The 19,613-nt window shown below is 54.6% G+C and overlaps 1 protein-coding gene across 1 annotated transcript in view; it reads left to right on the top strand.

The window, feature by feature from the left end:
* LOC116937386 (anosmin-1-like) overlaps positions 1-7,879 on the top strand; it is an 83,536-nt gene extending 75,657 nt beyond the window's left edge. The window contains exons 10-14 of the mRNA XM_076055210.1: positions 1,098-1,210; positions 1,872-2,121; positions 4,452-4,678; positions 4,807-4,969; positions 7,631-7,879. Coding sequence (XP_075911325.1) covers positions 1,098-1,210; positions 1,872-2,121; positions 4,452-4,678; positions 4,807-4,969; positions 7,631-7,686 — 809 coding nt within the window. The 3' untranslated portion in view covers positions 7,687-7,879. The remainder of the gene's footprint in view (positions 1-1,097; positions 1,211-1,871; positions 2,122-4,451; positions 4,679-4,806; positions 4,970-7,630) is intronic.
* Positions 7,880-19,613: the final 11,734 nt, after the last annotated feature.

Here is a 19,613-nt window from a genome sequence, read left to right as displayed (position 1 = left end):
GCTGGGTGAGTTGGTGGGTGGGCGAGTTGGTGGCTGGGTGAGTTGGTGGGTGAGTTGGTGGGTGAGTTGGTGGGTGGGTGGCTGGGCGAGTTGGTGTCTGGGCGAGTTGGTGGGTGGCTGGGTGAGTTGGTGGCTGGGTGAGTTGGTGGGTGGGTGGCTGGGTGAGTTGGTGGGTGGGTGGCTGGGCGAGTTGGGGGCTGGGTGAGTTGGTGGGTGGGTGGCTGGGCGAGTTGGTGGCTGGGCGAGTTGGTGGGTGGGTGGCTGGGTGAGTTGGTGGCTGGGTGAGTTGGTGGGTGGGTGTCTGGGTGAGTTGGTGGGTGGGTGGCTGGGTGAGTTGGTGGGTGGGTGAGTTGGTGGCTGGGTGAGTTGGTGGGTAGGTGGCTGATGGGTTGGTGGGTGGGTGGGCGAGTTGGTGGGTGGGTGAGTTGGTGCGTGAGTTGGTGGCTGGGTGAGTTGGTGGCTGGGCGAGTTGGTGTCTGGATGAGTTGCAGGGGTGGGTGTCTGGGTGAGTTGGTGGGTGGGTGGGTGGCTGGGCGAGTTGGTGGGTGGGTGAGTTGGTGGCTGGGTGAGTTGGTGTCTGGGCGAGTTGGTGGGTGGGTGGGTGTCTGGGTGAGTTGGTGGGTGGGTGGCTGGGTGAGTTGGTGGGTGGGTGGGTGGCTGGGTGAGTGGGTGGGTGGCTGGGTGAGTTGGTGGGTGGGTGGCTGGGCGAGTTGGTGGGTGAGTTGGTGGGTGGGCGAGTTGGTGGGTGGGGGTGGCTGGGTGAGTTGGTGGGTGGGTGAGTTTGTGGGTGGGTGGCTGGGTGAGTTGGTGGCTGGGTGGCTGGGTGAGTTGGTGGATGGGTGAGTTGGTGGCTGGGTGAGTTGGTGGCTGGGTGAGTTTGTGGCTGGGTGAGTTGGTGTCTGGGCGAGTTGGTGGGTGGGTGGGTGGCTGGGCGAGTTGGTGGGTGGGTGGGTGGCTGGGCGAGTTGGTGGGTGGGTGGGTGGCTGGGCGAGTTGGTGGGTGTCTGGGCGAGTTGCTGGGTGGGTGGGTGGCTGCGTATTGGCTGGGAGACGTTGGCCGCGGTCGACGATGTTGATTTGTGCGACGACTCTCGGCAGCCGTGCAGGGGGCGGCCGGCGCTGCATCGACGTCGCCGCGGTTCCTGGTCCGCTGGACGTCGGAGTCGTGCGCCGGGGGCGTCCCCCAGCACTCGCACCTCGTCCTCACCCAGGTCCGGTCCCCTCTCGGACAAGCCCGCTGACGCTAGCGCAACCAGAGCCGTGGCTCGCGCGGTTTTTACTGTCCCCGGCCGGCGCACGCGGGCTCGAAGCGTGCAGCGGCAGGATTCGCCGGGGTCGGGATGGAACCCACGACCTCCTGTGTACCAGGCGAGGTAGTCAACATCTCCCGGCCGCCGTGGTGGTGGTGGTGATGAGAGAGAGACACGCAAACTCCAAATATTTCAGCAGCAGCAGCAGGCTTTGTCAGGGTCGGGATCGAACCCACGACCTCCTGTGTACCAGGCGAGGTAGTCAACATCTCCTAGCTACCGTGGTGATGATGATGATGATGAGGGAGAGACACGCAAACTCCAGATATTTCAGCAGCAGCAGCAGCAGGCTTTGTCAGGTTCGGGACCGAACACACGACCTCCTGTGTACCAGGCGAGGTAGTCAACATCTCCTAGCTACTGTAATGATGATGAGAGAGAGACACGCAGACTCCAGATATACAGCAGCAGCAGCAGGCTTCGTCAGGGGTCGGGACCGAACCCACGACCTCCTGCGTACCAGGCGAGGTAGTCAACATCTCCTGGCCACCGTGATGTTAACTGGGGGCTCCCCCCCCCCCACCCACCACCCCCTCACCCCCCCCCCCTCCCACCCCAACAGGAACGGTGGCTGCTGCTCAACTGGCTGCACCTGGGCTGTTCCTATCGGGTCAACGTCTCCCCCTCCTCCCCCTCCGCGGTTGCCGGGGGCGACGGCCCCCCTTCCTCCTCCGCGGTTGCCGGGGGCGACGGCGGCCCCCACGTCTCCACGGCGACCGCCTCCTTCTCCACCCCGCCCTGCCTGGAGACGGGGGAGGCTGCGGCCTTCTGGGTTAAAGGTCACGGCCGCCACCCTTGCTCCATCGCGGCAGGTGAGGTGGTGGCTGGGAGATGTTGACTACCTCGCCCGGTACGCGGGAGGTCGTGGGTTCCGATCACAGACCCTCATGGTACCTGTGTCAGGAGAGATGTTGACTACCTCGCCCGGTGCGCGGGAGGTCGTGGGTTCCGATCACAGACCGTCACGGTACCTGTGTCAGGAGAGATGTTGACTACCTCGCCCGGTACGCGGGAGGTCGTGGGTTCCGATCACAGACCGTCACGGTGCCCGTGCCAGGAGAGATGTTGACTACCTCGCCCGGTACGCGGGAGGTCGTGGGTTCCGATCACAGACCCTCATGGTACCTGTGTCAGGAGAGATGTTGACTACCTCGCCCGGTACGCGGGAGGTCGTGGGTTCCGATCTCAGACCGTCACGGTGCCCGTGCCAGGAGAGATGTTGACTACCTCGCCCGGTACGCGGGAGGTCGTGGGTTCCGATCACAGACCCTCACGGTACCTGTGTCAGGAGAGATGTTGACTACCTCGCCCGGTACGCGGGAGGTCGTGGGTTCCGATCACAGACCCTCACGGTACCCGTGTCAGGAGAGATGTTGACTACCTCGCCCGGTACGCGGGAGATCGTGGGTTCCGATCACAGACCGTAACGGTGCCCGTGCCAGGAGAGATGTTGACTACCTCGCCCGGTACGCGGGAGGTCGTGGGTTCCGATCACAGACCGTCACGATGCCCGTGTCAGGAGAGATGTTGACTACCTCGCCCGGTACGCGGGAGGTCGTGGGTTCCGATCACAGACCCTCACGGTACCTGTGTCAGGAGAGATGTTGACTACCTCGCCCGGTACGCGGGAGGTCGTGGGTTCCGATCACAGACCCTCACGGTACCTGTGTCAGGAGAGATGTTGACTACCTCGCCCGGTACGCGGGAGGTCGTGGGTTCCGATCACAGACCCTCACGGTACCTGTGTCAGGAGAGATGTTGACTACCTCGCCCGGTACGCGGGAGGTCGTGGGTTCCGATCACAGACCCTCACGGTACCTGTGTCAGGAGAGATGTTGACTACCTCGCCCGGTACGCGGGAGGTCGTGGGTTCCGATCTCAGACCCTCACGGTACCTGTGTCAGGAGAGATGTTGACTACCTCGCCCGGTACGCGGGAGGTCGTGGGTTCCGATCACAGACCCTCACGGTACCTGTGTCAGGAGAGATGTTGACTACCTCGCCCGGTACGTGGGAGGTCGTGGGTTCCGATCACAGTCCGTCACGGTGCCCGTGTCAGGAGAGATGTTGACTACCTCGCTCGGTACGCGGGAGGTCGTGGGTTCCGATCACAGTCCGTCACGGTGCCCGTGTCAGGAGAGATGTTGACTACCTCGCCCGGTACGCGGGAGGTCGTGGGTTCCGATCACAGACCCTCACGGTACCTGTGTCAGGAGAGATGTTGACTACCTCGCCCGGTACGCGGGAGGTCGTGGGTTCCGGTCACAGACCGTCACGGTGCCCGCGCCAGGAGAGATGTTGACTACCTCGCCCGGTACGCGGGAGGTCGTGGGTTCCGATCACAGACCGTCACGGTGCCCGCGCCAGGAGAGATGTTGACTACCTCGCCCGGTACGCGGGAGGTCGTGGGTTCCGATCACAGACCCTGACGATGCCCGTGTCAGGAGAGATGTTGACTACCTCGCCCGGTACGCGGGAGGTCGTGGGTTCCGATCACAGACCCTCACGGTACCTGTGTCAGGAGAGATGTTGACTACCTCGCCCGGTACGCGGGAGGTCGTGGGTTCCGATCACAGACCCTCACGGTACCTGTGTCAGGAGAGATGTTGACTACCTCGCCCGGTACGCGGGAGGTCGTGGGTTCCGATCACAGACCGTCACGGTGCCCGCGCCAGGAGAGATGTTGACTACCTCGCCCGGTACGCGGGAGGTCGTGGGTTCCGATCACAGACCGTCACGGTGCCCGCGCCAGGAGAGATGTTGACTACCTCGCCCGGTACGCGGGAGGTCGTGGGTTCCGATCACAGACCGTAACGGTGCCCGCGTCAGGAGAGATGTTGACTACCTCGCCCGGTACGCGGGAGGTCGTGGGTTCTGATCACAGACCCTCACGGTACCTGTGTCAGGAGAGATGTTGACTACCTCGCCCGGTACGCGGGAGGTTGTGGGTTCCGATCACAGACCCTCACGATGGCCGTGCCAGGAGAGATGTTGACTACCTCGCCCGGTTCGCGGGAGGTCGTGGGTTCAATCCCTACCCTGACGATACGTGCTGCTGCTGCTGCTGTATATTTGTCCCTCTCCCCCTCTCCCTGTGGCCGCGTTTGCTCGCCGATAAACTTTTCACCGATTCACACCGCCAGCGGACGAGACCCCGGGCGCGCGGGTCCGGGACATCTCCGCCGCCTTCACGTTCGACGGAGCCCACCTGACGGGTCGCTTCGATTGGCTGCTGGCGGCGCCGCCCCCGCCGGCCCGGCCAATCGCGGGCTTCCAGGCGACGTGGACCCGGCTGTCGCCGGGGGGCGGCGGCGGCGGCGCCGGCGAGGCGGCCAATAGCGTCGTCTCGCAGTCCCGGATCCTCCCGCCGGTGAGGACCAATCGCGGCCACCGCAGCGTGTGCCACAGGGCCGTGCGACGCTCGTCGCCGCCGCTGCCGCCGCCCCCTCGTCACGATACCCCCCCCCCCCCCCACCGCCCGGTGCCGCCCCTACCCAGGCGAGGCCTTGGATGGTGTTGCCGGGCCTGCGTGCCGGGCAGCTCTACCGACTCACGGTGGTGCCCGTGTGGTCGGGGCCCGGCGGTGGCGTCGGTGGCGGCGGCGGTGCCAGCCGCGTCTTCCGCACGCCGCTGATGCCCAGCAGCAGCAGCAGCAGCAGCAGTACGATATCATAATCATCACCACCGACATAATCATCATCATCACCGACATCACCACCGACATCATCATCATCATCATCACCAACATCATCACCAACATCATCATAATCATCACCAACATCATCATCATCATCACCAACATCATCATCATCATCACCAACATCATCATCATCACCAACATCATCATCATCACCATCATCATCACCAACATCATCATCATCATCACCAACATCATCATCATCATCACCAACATCATCATCATCATCATCACCAACATCATCATCATCACCATCATCATCACCATCATCACCATCATCACCAACATCATCACCAACATCATCACCATCATCATCATCACCAACATCATCATCATCACCAACATCATCATCATCACCAACATCATCATCACCACCATCATCACCAACATCATCATCATCATAATCATCACCAACATCATCATCACCACCATCATCATCACCACCATCATCATCATCATCACCAACAGCATCACCACCATCATCACCACCATCATCATCACCAACATCATCATAATCATTACCAACATCATCATCACCAACATCATCATAATCATTACCAACATCACCACCACCATCATCACCACCATCATCACCAACATCATCATCATCACCACCAAAATGATCATCATCACCAACATCATCATCATCATCACCACCACCACCAACATTATCATCATCATTATCATCATCATCACCAACATCATCACCAACATCATCACCACCGCCATCATCATCACCACCAACATTGCCTGTATCAGCATCGTCATCATCATAAGTAGTGGCAACAAGTCTCCTATCTCCCTCTGTGCGTATCTCTGTGTGTGTGTCTGTATCTATGTGTCTGTCTCATTTGGGGGGTCCACGTTTCGCAAGCGTAGAGAAGGGAGGGAATGACCGTGGCCGAGAAGACCTGAAGCTTCGTGTGGAGCGGCAGACCAGGTAGCTTCCACACAGCGTTACGCAACCGATGAAAAGATATTGCCGCTCGACTGATTCGGAGTGAGACCTCCGCTGTTAAACCAGAGCTGGTCATGAGCACACTGCCCAGGTATGGGAAACTCTCCACTCTCTCCACAACTGCCCCATCACCGATTGGGAGCTGTGGGGGTGGAGTGTCCGATGGAGCAAAATACCCAGGCAGTTGCTTAGTTTTGGTGGGGCTGATGGTAAGGCCTCACCTCTTAGTGGCACGCTCCAGTCTCAGCAGCAGTGTCTCCAACTCCTCCTCTGAATGAGCAGCAATTACCAAATCATCGGCATGCATAACGTAGTTGAGCAATAGGGAGCCATCCCTTGACTGCACCCGGGCATCGATCAGCCTCCCATTGTATCTGTACCAAATGGAAATCCCCCAGTACAGCTATTGAAGGCTTCACGAACTACATGGTCAAAATAGATGTTTAAATAATGTGGGAGCCAGAGGACATCCCTGTCGCACCCCAAGGTGTACAGGGAAAGGCTCTAACTGCCGGCCACGTAGTTTTACCCGGGCCCGCTCACCATCATGAAGGTCCTTAATGATCATGAGCAGAGGGTCAGGGACTCCGAAAGCACGAAGAACAACCCAGAACCCAGGCCTACTGATGGTATCATAGGCCTTGACCAGGTCTTCGCCGGTAAGAAACATTTAGGCTAGCCTGCCTACGATCCATCCTGGGTTTAACCTGCAGGCTGGATTGTGTGAGGAGCTCACAAATCCTTGAAAGATCTGGACAAGGTCCCATCGGTGAGCTACTCCGGCAGGCAAGGCTGCGTTGGCTGGGTCATGTAGCCCGCATGCCCAACCACCGCATGCCGAAACAGCTTTTGTTCGGCCAGATAGAGGGGGCTAAACGGGCGTGGCACGGGCTAGAGAAGAGATGGAGTTATGTGGTACAGGAGGACGTGGAGCTGAGTGGACTTGCCGATGACTGGTACCAGCGGTGTCAAGATCGGCCTCTGGAGGAGGCTCGTGAAGGACGCTACTGGGCAGTTGGAGGCAGTCGCCCTCCAACAACAACGGAGGGCGGAGGAGCGACGCTCACAACAACGAGCGGAGCGCCGGTTGGCTAAAGCACAGCAGGTTGGCACAGTAGGGGGCACAGGTGGTGCATCAGCCAGTCATCTCAGTCAGTCGACCCGTGGCACCTGGGTCTGCCCCGTGACCTCCTGCCAGCGGGCGTTCGACACTTCACGTGGCCTCAAGGTGCACATGGCCTGGCACAAGCGTCGTGGTGACGTCACCACCACTTAGTGGCGAATGGCGGTTGTTGTTGTTGTGTCACTGTGTGTGTCTCATTGTGTCTCCGTCTCACCGTGTGTGTCTCACCGTGTGTGTCTCACCGTGTGTGTGTGTCTCACTGTGTGTGTGTCTCACTGTGTGTGTGTCTCACTGTGTGTGTGTGTCTCACTGTGTGTCTCACTGTGTGTGTGTCTCACTGTGTGTGTGTGTATCACTGTGTGTGTGTCTCACTGTGTGTCTCACCGTGTGTGTGTCTCACTGTGTCTCCGTCTCACCGTGTGTGTCTCACCGTGTGTGTGTCTCACCGTGTCTCACTGTGTGTGTCTCACCGTGTGTGTCTCACCGTGTGTGTGTCTCACTGTGTGTCCGTCTCACCGTGTGTGTGTCTCTGTCTCTCTTACAGGAGAAAGAAAACAGAAGCACAATGCAATAATAAACGCAGTTAAAGTGGCTCACTAATAGCAACATCCTCACACACAAAGACACAGATCCCCCGTATAGCCTTAACAGACTGTAGGAGCAAGTGCTGTTAGTGAGCACCTCGCACACACACGCACACACACCTATACACACCCACAGACAACCTACACACTCGCACACCTGTACACCCCTACATCCACACACCTGTACACACCTACACCCACACGCCTACACACCTGTACACACCTACACACCTGTACACACCTGTACACACCTGTACACACCTACACACCTGTACACACCTACACCCCTGTACACACCTACACCCCTGTAAACACCTACACCCACACACCTGTACACACCTACACCCTCACACCTACACACCTGTACACACCTACACACCTGTACACACCTACACCCCTGTACACACCTACACCCCTGTAAACACCTACACCCACACACCTGTACACACCTACACCCTCACACCTACACACCTGTACACACCTACACACCTGTACACACCTACACCCCTGTACACACCTACACCCCTGTAAACACCTACACCCACACACCTGTACACACCTACACCCTCACACCTACACACCTGTACACACCTATACACACCTACACACCTATACACACCTACACACCTGTACACACCTACACACCTGTACACACCTACACACCTGTACACACCTACACACCTACCCACCTGTACACACCTACACCCACACGCCTACACCTGTACACACCTACACACCTGTACATACCTACACTCCTGTACACACCTGCACCCCTACACCAACACACCTGTACACACCTACACACACCTACACCCACACACCTGTACACACCTACAGCCACACGCCTAAACACCTGTACACACCTACACACCTGTACACACCTGTACACCCCTACACCCCTACACGTACACACCTGTACACCCCTACACCCCTACACGTACACACCTGTAAATACCTACACACCTGTACACACCTACACCCACACACCTGCACACCTGTACATACTTGTAAACACCTACACAGCTGTACACACCTGTACACACCTACACACCTACACACCTGTACACACCTACACCCACACGCCTATACACCTGTACACACCTACACCCCTACACCTACACACCTGTAAACACCTACACACCTGTACACACCTACACCCACACACCTACACACCTGTACACACCTGTAAACACCTACACACCTGTACACACCTACACACCTGTACACACCTGTACACACCTGTACACCTGTACACACCTACACCCACACACCTACGCACCTGTACACACCTACACACCTGTACACACCTACACCCACACACCTACACACCTGTACACACCTACACCCACACGCCTACACACCTGTACACACCTGTGCACACCTACACCCACACGCCTACACCCTCACACCTATACACACCTGTACACACCTACACACCTACACACCTACACACCTACACCCACACACCTACACACCTGTACACACCTACACACCTGTACACACCTACACCCACACACCTTTACACACCTGTACACACCTGTATACACCTACACACATTTACACACCTCCACACCTGTACACACCTACACACGTGTACACACCTACACCCCTACACCTGTACACACCTACACACCTGTACACACCTGTACACACCTATACACACCTATACACACCTGTACACACCTACACACCTGTACACATCTGTCCACACCTACACCCCTACACCTGTACACACCTACACACCTGTACACACCTGTACACACCTATACACACCTGTACACACCTACACACCTGTACACACCTGTCCACACCTACACACCTGTACACACCTACTCACCTGTACACACCTACACCTACACACCTACACACCTGTACACACCTGTACACACCCACACACCTGTACACGCCTTCACACCTGTACACACCTACACACCTGTACATGCCCCTACACCTCCACACCTGCCCTGAACGTGGTAACCCCCACCACGACCCAGCCTTGAGTGTGCCCAGTAATAATCATAACGATGATAATAATAATGTCGTTAACTATTTTATCGTATTACGGAGAATTAGCAGTGCCTTTTATATAGACACACACACATATATACACATATACAACAATCACCCCCATCCCTAGAGCCTTTAATAATTATAATAGACTGTAGGGGCAAGTGCTGTTAGTAGCGAATAGCAGCAGCACCTATATACAGACAAAGGCCCCCCGTGTAGCCTCTAACAGGCTGTAGGGGCAAGTGCTGTTAGCGAGTAGTAGCAGCAGCACCTATACACAGACAAAGGTCCCCCGTGTAGCCTCTAACAGGCTGTAGGGGCAAGTGCTGTTAGCGAGTAGCAGCAGCACCTATACACAGACAAAGGTCCCCTGTGTAGCCTCTAACACGACTGTAGGGGAAAGTACTGTTAGCGAGTAGCAGCACCTATACACAGACAAAGATCCCTCATGTAGCCTCTAACAGGCTGTAGGGGCAAGTGCTGTTAGCGAGCAGCAGCAGCACCTACACACAGACAAAGATCCCCCGTGTAGCCTCTAACAGGCTGTAGGGGCAAGTGCTGTTAGTAGCGAATAGCATCAGCACCTATACACAAAGATCCCCCGTGTAGCCTCTAACAGGCTGTAGGGGCAAGTGCTGATAGCGAGTAGCAGCACCTATACACAGACAAAGATCCCCCGTGTAGCCTCTAACAGGCTGTAGGGGCAAGTGCTGTTAGTAGCGAATAGCATCAGCACCTATACACAGACAAAGATCCCCCGTGTAGCCTCTAACAGGCTATAGGGGCAAGTGCTGTTAGCGAGCAGCAGCACCTATACACAGACAAAGGTCCCCCGTGTAGCCTCTAACAGGCTGTAGGGGCAAGTGCTGTTAGCGAGCAGCACCTATGAAGGCTACCGGCGCTGTGGTTACACGAGGGGGTGGGTGACCAGCACCACCACGCCCGGCCGCCTTTGTCTCTCCCCCAGTGCTAGCGATGTTCACTACACGCCGCACAACCGGGTTACTCATTTGTGGCTGAGTCGACCTAGGGGAGGTCCAGGATCGGTTCCGTGACCACTGCACCACCGCTCCCCGCTCGCTCACAACAACAACAACAGCCGCCATTCGCCACTGAGTGGCGGTGACTGTCACCACGGTGCCTGTGCCAGGCTAGGTGCACCTTGAGGCCACGTGATGTGTCGAAGGCTCGCTGCTGGCAGGAGGTCACGGGGACAGACCCAGCAGGTGCCCTGGGTTGACCGACTGAGATGACCGGCGGATGCACCGCCTGTGCCAGGCTAGGTGCAGGAGGTCACGGGGACAGACCCAGCAGGTCCTCCTCGACACCGCACGACTTGCAGATGCCCCCCGTGACTCACCCCCCCCACCGTGACTCCTCCTCCCCCCCTCGTGACTCCTCCCCCCTCGTGACTCCTCCCTCTCGTGACTCCTCCCCCCTCTCGTGACCCCCAACCCATGACTGGCAGATGCTCCCCCGTGACTCATCCCCCCCGTGACTCCTCCTCCCCCCGTGACTCCTCCCCGCTCGTGACTCCTCCTCCCCCCTCGTGACTCCTCCCCCTCTCGTGACTCCTCCCCCCTCTCGTGACCCCCAACCCATGACTGGCAGATGCCCCCCGTGACTCCTCCCCCCCCCCCCCCTCGTGACTCCTCCTCTCCCCCCCCCTCGTGACTCCTCCCCACCCTCTTGTGACTCCTCCCCCTTCTCGTGACCCCCACCCCATGACTGGCAGATGCCCTCCCCGTGACTCCTCCCCCCGTGACCCCCCCTCGTGACCCTACACCCACACCCCCGTGACCCCCCCGTGACCCCACGTGACCCCCCTGTGACCCCCCCGCCACTGACCCCCAGGCCTGTGGTCTCCCCCAAGCGGGGCGTCGTGTGGGACCGCTCGTGAGTCGTCTGCGGTGTCTCGACAAATAAACGGCCGTGCTGTTTCATAACGCGGAGCCACACACTCTGTGTCACTGTGTCACTGTGTGACTGTGTGCCTGTCTGTGTGACTGTGTGCCTGTGTCACTGTGTGACTGTGTGCCTGTGTGACTGACTGTGTGACTGTGTGCCTGTGTCACTGTGTCACTGTGTGCCTGTGTCACTGTGTGACTGTGTGACTGTGTGCCTGTGTCACTGTGTGACTGTGTCACTGTGTGACTGCCTGTGTGACTGTGTGACTGTGTCACTGTGTGCCTGTCTGTGTGACTGTGTCACTGTGTGACTGCCTGTGTCACTGTGTGCCTGCCTGTGTGACTGTGTCACTGTGTGACTGCCTGTGTGCCTGTGTCACTGTGTGCCTGTGTCACTGTGTCACTGTGTGCCTGTGTCACTGTGTGCCTGTGTCACTGTGTCACTGTGTGCCTGTGTCACTGTGTGATTGTGTGACTGTGTCACTGTGTCACTGTGTGCCTGTCTGTGTGACTGTGTCACTGTGTGACTGTGTCACTGTGTCACTGTGTCACTGTGTGACTGTGTCACTGTGTGACTGCCTGTGTCACTGTGTGACTGTGTGACTGTGTGACTGTGTCACTGTGTGACTGTGTGACTGTGTCACTGTGTGACTGTGTCACTGTGTCACTGTGTGACTGTGTCACTGTGTCACTGTGTGACTGTGTGACTGTGTCACTGTGTAACTGTGTGACTGTGTCACTGTGTGACTGTGTGCCTGTGTGACTGCCTGTGTGACTGTGTGACTGTGTGCCTGTGTCACTGTGTCACTGTGTGCCTGTGTCACTGTGTCACTGTGTGCCTGTGTCACTGTGTCACTGTGTGACTGTGTGCCTGTGTCACTGTGTCACTGTGTGACTGCCTGTGTGCCTGTGTCACTGTGTCACTGTGTGCCTGCCTGTGTCACTGTGTCACTGTGTGACTGTCTGTGTGCCTGTGTCACTGTGTCACTGTGTGCCTGCCTGTGTCACTGTGTCACTGTGTCACTGTGTGACTGCCTGTGTGACTGTGTGACTGTGTCACTGTGTGCCTGTCTGTGTGACTGTGTCACTGTGTCACTGTGTGACTGTGTCACTGTGACTGTCACTGTGTGACTGTCACTGTGTGACTGTGTGACTGTGTGCCTGCCTGTGTCACTGTGTAACTGTGTCACTGTGTAACTGTGTGACTGTGTGTGTGACTGTGTCACTGTCACTGTGTGCCTGTCTGTGTGCCTGTGTCACTGTGTGCCTGCCTGTGTGCCTGTGTCACTGTGTCACTGTGTGCCTGTGTCACTGTGTCACTGTGTGACTGCCTGTGTGCCTGTGTGACTGTGTGACTGTGTGCCTGTCTGTGTGACTGTGTCACTGTGTGACTGCCTGTGTGCCTGTGTGACTGTGTGACTGTGTCACTGTGTACCTGTCTGTGTGACTGTGTCACTGTGTCACTGTGTGCCTGTCTGTGTGACTGTGTCACTGTGTGACTGTCACTGTGTGACTGTCACTGTGTGACTGTGTGACTGTGTGCCTGCCTGTGTCACTGTGTAACTGTGTCACTGTGTAACTGTGTGACTGTGTGTGTGACTGTGTCACTGTCACTGTGTGCCTGTCTGTGTGCCTGTGTCACTGTGTGCCTGCCTGTGTGCCTGTGTCACTGTGTCACTGTGTGCCTGTGTCACTGTGTCACTGTGTGACTGCCTGTGTGACTGCCTGTGTCACTGTGTCACTGTGTGACTGCCTGTGTGACTGCCTGTGTCACTGTGTGCCTGCCTGTGTGACTGCCTGTGTCACTGTGTCACTGTGTGCCTGTCTGTGTGCCTGTGTCACTGTGTGACTGTGTCACTGTGTGCCTGTCTGTGTGACTGTGTGACTGTGTCACTGTGTGCCTGTCTGTGTGACTGTGTCACTGTGTGACTGCCTGTGTGCCTGTGTGACTGTGTGACTGTGTCACTGTGTGCCTGTCTGTGTGACTGTGTCACTGTGTCACTGTGTGACTGTCACTGTGTGACTGTGTGACTGTGTGCCTGTCTGTGTGACTGTGTCACTGTGTGACTGTCACTGTGTGACTGTCACTGTGTGACTGTGTGACTGTGTGCCTGCCTGTGTCACTGTGTAACTGTGTCACTGTGTAACTGTGTGACTGTGTGTGTGACTGTGTCACTGTCACTGTGTGCCTGTCTGTGTGCCTGTGTCACTGTGTGCCTGCCTGTGTGCCTGTGTCACTGTGTCACTGTGTGCCTGTGTCACTGTGTCACTGTGTGACTGCCTGTGTGACTGCCTGTGTCACTGTGTCACTGTGTGACTGCCTGTGTGACTGCCTGTGTCACTGTGTGCCTGCCTGTGTGACTGCCTGTGTCACTGTGTCACTGTGTGCCTGTCTGTGTGCCTGTGTCACTGTGTGACTGTGTCACTGTGTGCCTGTCTGTGTGACTGTGTGACTGTGTCACTGTGTGCCTGTCTGTGTGACTGTGTCACTGTGTGACTGCCTGTGTGCCTGTGTGACTGTGTGACTGTGTCACTGTGTGCCTGTCTGTGTGACTGTGTCACTGTGTGACTGCCTGTGTGCCTGTGTGACTGTGTCACTGTGTCACTGTGTGACTGTCACTGTGTGACTGTGTGACTGTGTGCCTGCCTGTGTCACTGTGTAACTGTGTCACTGTGTGACTGTGTGTGTGACTGTGTCACTGTCACTGTGTGCCTGTCTGTGTGCCTGTGTCACTGTGTGCCTGCCTGTGTGCCTGTGTCACTGTGTCACTGTGTGCCTGTGTCACTGTGTCACTGTGTGACTGCCTGTGTGCCTGTGTGACTGTGTGACTGTGTCACTGTGTGCCTGTCTGTGTGACTGTGTCACTGTGTGACTGCCTGTGTGCCTGTGTGACTGTGTGACTGTGTCACTGTGTGCCTGTCTGTGTGACTGTGTGACTGTGTCACTGTGTGCCTGTCTGTGTGACTGTGTGACTGTGTCACTGTGTGACTGTGTCACTGTGTGACTGTGTCACTGTGTGACTGTCACTGTGTGACTGTGTGACTGTGTGCCTGCCTGTGTCACTGTGTAACTGTGTCACTGTGTAACTGTGTGACTGTGTGTGTGACTGTGTCACTGTCACTGTGTGCCTGTCTGTGTGCCTGTGTCACTGTGTGCCTGCCTGTGTGCCTGTGTCACTGTGTCACTGTGTGCCTGTGTCACTGTGTCACTGTGTGACTGCCTGTGTGACTGCCTGTGTCACTGTGCCACTGTGTGCCTGCCTGTGTGCCTGTGTCACTGTGTGACTGCCTGTGTCACTGTGTCACTGTGTGCCTGCCTGTGTGCCTGTGTCACTGTGTCACTGTGTGACTGCCAGTGTCACTGTGTGCCTGTGTCACTGTGTGCCTGTGTCACTGTGTGACTCCCTGTGTCACTGTGTGACTGCCTGTGTCACTGTGTGCCTGTGTCACTGTGTGACTGTGTGCCTGTGTCACTGTGTGCCTGTGTCACTGTGTGCCTGTGTCACTGTGTGACTGCCTGCCTGTGTCACTGTGTGACTGTGTGACTGCCTGCCTGTGTGACTGCCTGCCTGTGTGACTGCCTGTGTGACTGTGTCACTGCCTGCCTGCCTGTGTGCCTGCCTGTGTGACTGCCTGTGTGACTGCCTGTGTGACTGTGTGCCTGTGTGTTGTTCAGAGATAGTTGCGTGAAGACCCCACGGTTAACGCCGCGGTGGCTAGGAGATGTTAACTGCCTCGCGTGGTGTACAGGAGGTCGTGGGTTCAATCCCGACCCTGACGACGCCTGCTGCTGTATATTTAGAGTTTGCGTGTCTCTCTCTCATCATAATCACAGTGGCTAGGAGATGTTAACTACTTCGCCTGGTATGCAGGAGGTCGAAGGAGTTTTCGTCTCCCACATTTCTCTCCCTGCACCTCCAATGAGCACGGTTGGCTACGTACGGTGTGAAAGAAGTTCAACACACAGCACGGTTGGCTACAGTGAGGGGAAAAAAAGCATTTGATCCCCTGCTGATTTTGTACGTTTGCCCACTGACAAAGAAATTATCAGTCTATAATTTTAATGGTAGGTTTATTTGAACAATGGGAGACAGAATAACAACAACAAAATCCAGAAAAACGCATCTCAAAAATGTTATAAATTGAATTGTATTTTAATGAGGGAAATAAGTATTTGACCCCGTCTCAATCAGAAAGATTTCTGGCTCCCAGGTGTCTTTTATACAGGTAACGAGCTGAGATTAGGAGCACACTCTTAAAGGGAGTGCTCCTAATCTCAGCTTGTTACCTGTATAAAAGACACCTGTCCACAGAAGCAATCAATCAATCAGATTCCAAACTCTCCACCATGGCCAAGACCAAAGAGCTCTCCAAGGACGTCAGGGAATAAGAGTGTAGACCTACACAAGGCTGGAATGGGCTACAAGACCATTGCCAAGCAGCTTGGTGAGAACGTGACAACAAACTCTTTGTTTTTTTTCGGTAAAGTCACGTAGGTAAAATAAAATAAATGAAAATAACTAAATTAAATCACGACGTTACGGAGGCAACACAAGCTTCCGTCTTCAGGTGGAACAGTCACAGCAAGATAGCTGTATCAAGTGGTGAGCTCTGATACACCCGAGATTATATACAGGTTAAGGGGGGGGGGGAGGAGCCAGGAAGTGACGTGGGTGGGGGGGAGGGCTGAGTTAAGGGAGGGGGAGGAGCCAGGAAGGGACGTGAGTGGGGAGGGGAGGGGCTAAGTTAAGCTGCCTTTTGTTATGCTGCAGGGGGTTCAGGGGAAGTGGTGATGCACTGCACGAGAGTGAGTACAAGCCCACTGGTAGGAATGGAAATGGCTGTGCAATTATAAGGCAGCTAAAGTTTGACTTGGTCGATGACATCTTTCCAATGGTTGCTCAATTTAAAACCATCCTCTCGGTTGAAGTTGTGTCCATGTTTGTATATCTGGATGGCTTCATGGACAAATCTTCGGTAATAACCGGGAGGTTTTGCAGAGAACTTTGGTATCGGAGAAAACAATGTCATGAGAACCCGCTGTGTCGAGACAATGATCAGCCACGGCCGAAGAATTCGTTCTGCCGTGTTTCAAATCCGATTTGTGCACGCGAATTCGGTCAGAAATGTGTCGTTTCGTCTCCCCCGATATAGCAGTCACCACAGGTACAACTCAATTTGTAAACACCGGGGTACTGTAAGTCAGGAATGACATCCTTTACGGATGGGATCAGATCACGCATTTTGTGTACTGTATTGAACCGGACCTGGATCTTGTGTTTTTAGAATTTTGAAAATCTTATTGGTAACGCCTGCTATGTATGGCAGTGTGATGATTTTGATCGGAGTATCAGGTGGTTGTTTCTGTATGGTGGGAGAAACAGCTTGGCGGATGGTACGGTCAGAGTATCCGTCCATCTTGAGGGCCAGATGTACATGTTTTAATTCACTGGCCAGGTGGTGTTGGTCAAAAATGCAATGAGCCCTATGGTATATAGTTTTGATTAGATAATTATTTTGAGCCGGGTGGTGGTGGGAATCAGGCTTCAAGTAGGAATCTGTGTGGGTGGACTTCCTGTAAACAGAATGCCCCAAAGAGCCATCAGTCCTCCTTTCAACAGAACATCCAAGAATGGCAGCTTACCATTTTTCTCCACTTCCATGGTGAATTTGATGGATGGGTGTCTGGAATTGATGTGGTCTAGGAAATGGTTCAAAGCTGGGAGGCCATTTGGCCAAATGACGAAAGTGTCATCCACATCTCTTCCACAGGGAAGGTCTGAGGGTGGAAGTCTGGATGGCGTCTGATTCAAATTTCTCCATGAAAACATTGGCTATCACTGGTGACAAGGGGGAACCCATGGGGGTACCCTCATTTTGTTTGTAGAAGGTGCCATTACAGGTAAAGTGCCTAACCAGCGCAGGTACATCAGGGCTCAGTCCCTGTTGGACCAAATCTTCAATTATTGTAATTGTATCAGGTACTGGGACCTTGGTGAACAGAGAGACCACATCAAAGCTGACGAGGATATCGTCAGGAGATAGTACAATGTCCTTGCCCATAGAAACCAATTGGGTTAAGTACTGCTGAGGTGGTCTTGCCATTGAAGGGAAGCAGAGTATCCGATACAAAACGGGCCAGCTTGTAGGTAGGGGAGTTGATCGTGGACACAATGAGTCATAGTGGGGTACCTTCTTTATCGATCTTGGGAAGACCATATAATCTGGGAGGTCTTGCAGCCGAGGGTTTTAAGGAGAGACGTTTGGTTGGTTCGATTAGGGAAGTCGAACTTGTGATGATCTTGTTGGTTTTTTATCGTTAGGCTGTTAGTAGGATCACTTTTAATTTTTGAGTAACTCCCATCATTGCGTAGGTCCTGGATTTTGTTGTTGTATGAGTTTTTATCCATAATGACAGTGGCATTGCCCTTGTCGGCCAACAGGATGACTATATCATCCCTCTTTTTAAAATTCGCGAGTTCAGAGCGTTCATTTTTGCTCATGTTGCTAATAAATGTCTTGGCATTCTTGAGAATAGTGGCTATTTCAGCTCTCGCAACGTCCGCTTGGATGTGTCCTATGCCTTTGAGGGCTACATCGACCTGAGAGATGACATCCTCTACTGGTATATGTTTAGGGGTGACAGCGAAATTTAGCCCTTTAGCCAGTACCGTTTTCAGATTGTCCGAAATCTGGATGTTACTCTGATTAATAACGATTTTAACATCCAGTTTTGTGATGTGTGGTTCTGGCTTCTTCTTTGATAAGAGGTTGAATTTAGCGAGGTTAGCTTTGCATTTGACTGACAGTGAATCAGCAGAGGTAGCAGTCATGTTGTCAACGTGGTTCCAATCAAAAGGGGACATATTTTGTGTTAACATTAAATGTGATTGTAAGAGTCTTGTCTAAACTATCGAGTTCAAATCGGGGTACTCTTATTCCCTCCGAGATTAGTGATAGGCTAGCATTAAACAAAATCCGTTCAGAGTTCGGTGAAGATACAGCAGCAGATGCGAGTGTGAAAGCGATGAGTATTACCTTGTTATCGCGGCATCTTTTGAGGAAGGTCAGCGTCTCGACGAGCTGTGACTTCTTGTCTCGTTGTCTGTCAAAAGCTCTAACAGATAGGTGAAAATCCTCCCCGTAGAGGGCATTGATTCTAGATTTGAAGCTTTTGTGACTGCAAGGATTCATACTCTTTGTTTTTTTTATCGGTAAAGTCACGTAGGTTAAAATAAATGAAAACTAAATTAAATCACGTTTCGGAGGCAACACAAGCTTCCGTCTTCAGGTGGAACAGTCACAGCAAGATAGCTGTATCAAGTGAAGACCTCTGATACACCCGATATTATATACAGGTTAAGGGGGGGAGGGGAGGGCTGAGTTAAGCCGCCTTTTGTTATGCTGCAGGGGGTTCGGGGGAAGCGATGGTGCACTGCACCAAAGCGAGCACAACCCACTGGTAGGAATGGAAATGGCTGTGCAATTATAAGGCAGCTAAAGTTTGACTTGGTCGATGACATCTTTCCAATGGTTGCTCAATTTAAAACCATCCTCTCGGTTAAAGTTGTGTCCATGTTTGTATATCTGGATGGCTTCATGGACAAATCTTCGGTAATAACCGAGAGGTTTTGCATAGTACTTTGGTATCGGAGAAAACAATGTCATGAGAACCCGTTGTGTTGAGACAATGATCAGCCACGGCCGACGAAGTCGTTCTGCCGTGTTTCAAATCTGATTTGTGCTCGCGAATTCGGTCAGAAATGTGTCGTTTCGTCTCCCCGATATAGCAGTCACCACAGGTACAACTCAATTTGTAAACACCGGGGTACTGTAAGTCAGGAATGACATCCTTTACGGATGGGACTTGGTCGATGACATCTTTCCAATGGTTGCTCAGTTCCACGGGGTGTGGAAGACCGCAAGGCCGCTTCGGATATTCCCGCAGCCGCTTCCTGTCGGCCCTGGGCAGAACAAGAGAAACATCTTAAAGCGACTGCGAGCAACAGACACAAGCCTGGGATGA

This window comes from Petromyzon marinus, chromosome 70 (genome assembly GCF_048934315.1).
Source record: "Petromyzon marinus isolate PM22_M1 ecotype Great Lakes invasive population chromosome 70, UKy_Petmar_22M1.pri1.0, whole genome shotgun sequence".
Classification (NCBI taxonomy): domain Eukaryota; kingdom Metazoa; phylum Chordata; class Hyperoartia; order Petromyzontiformes; family Petromyzontidae; genus Petromyzon; species Petromyzon marinus.
This window is presented reverse-complemented; position numbering and strand designations above follow the sequence as displayed.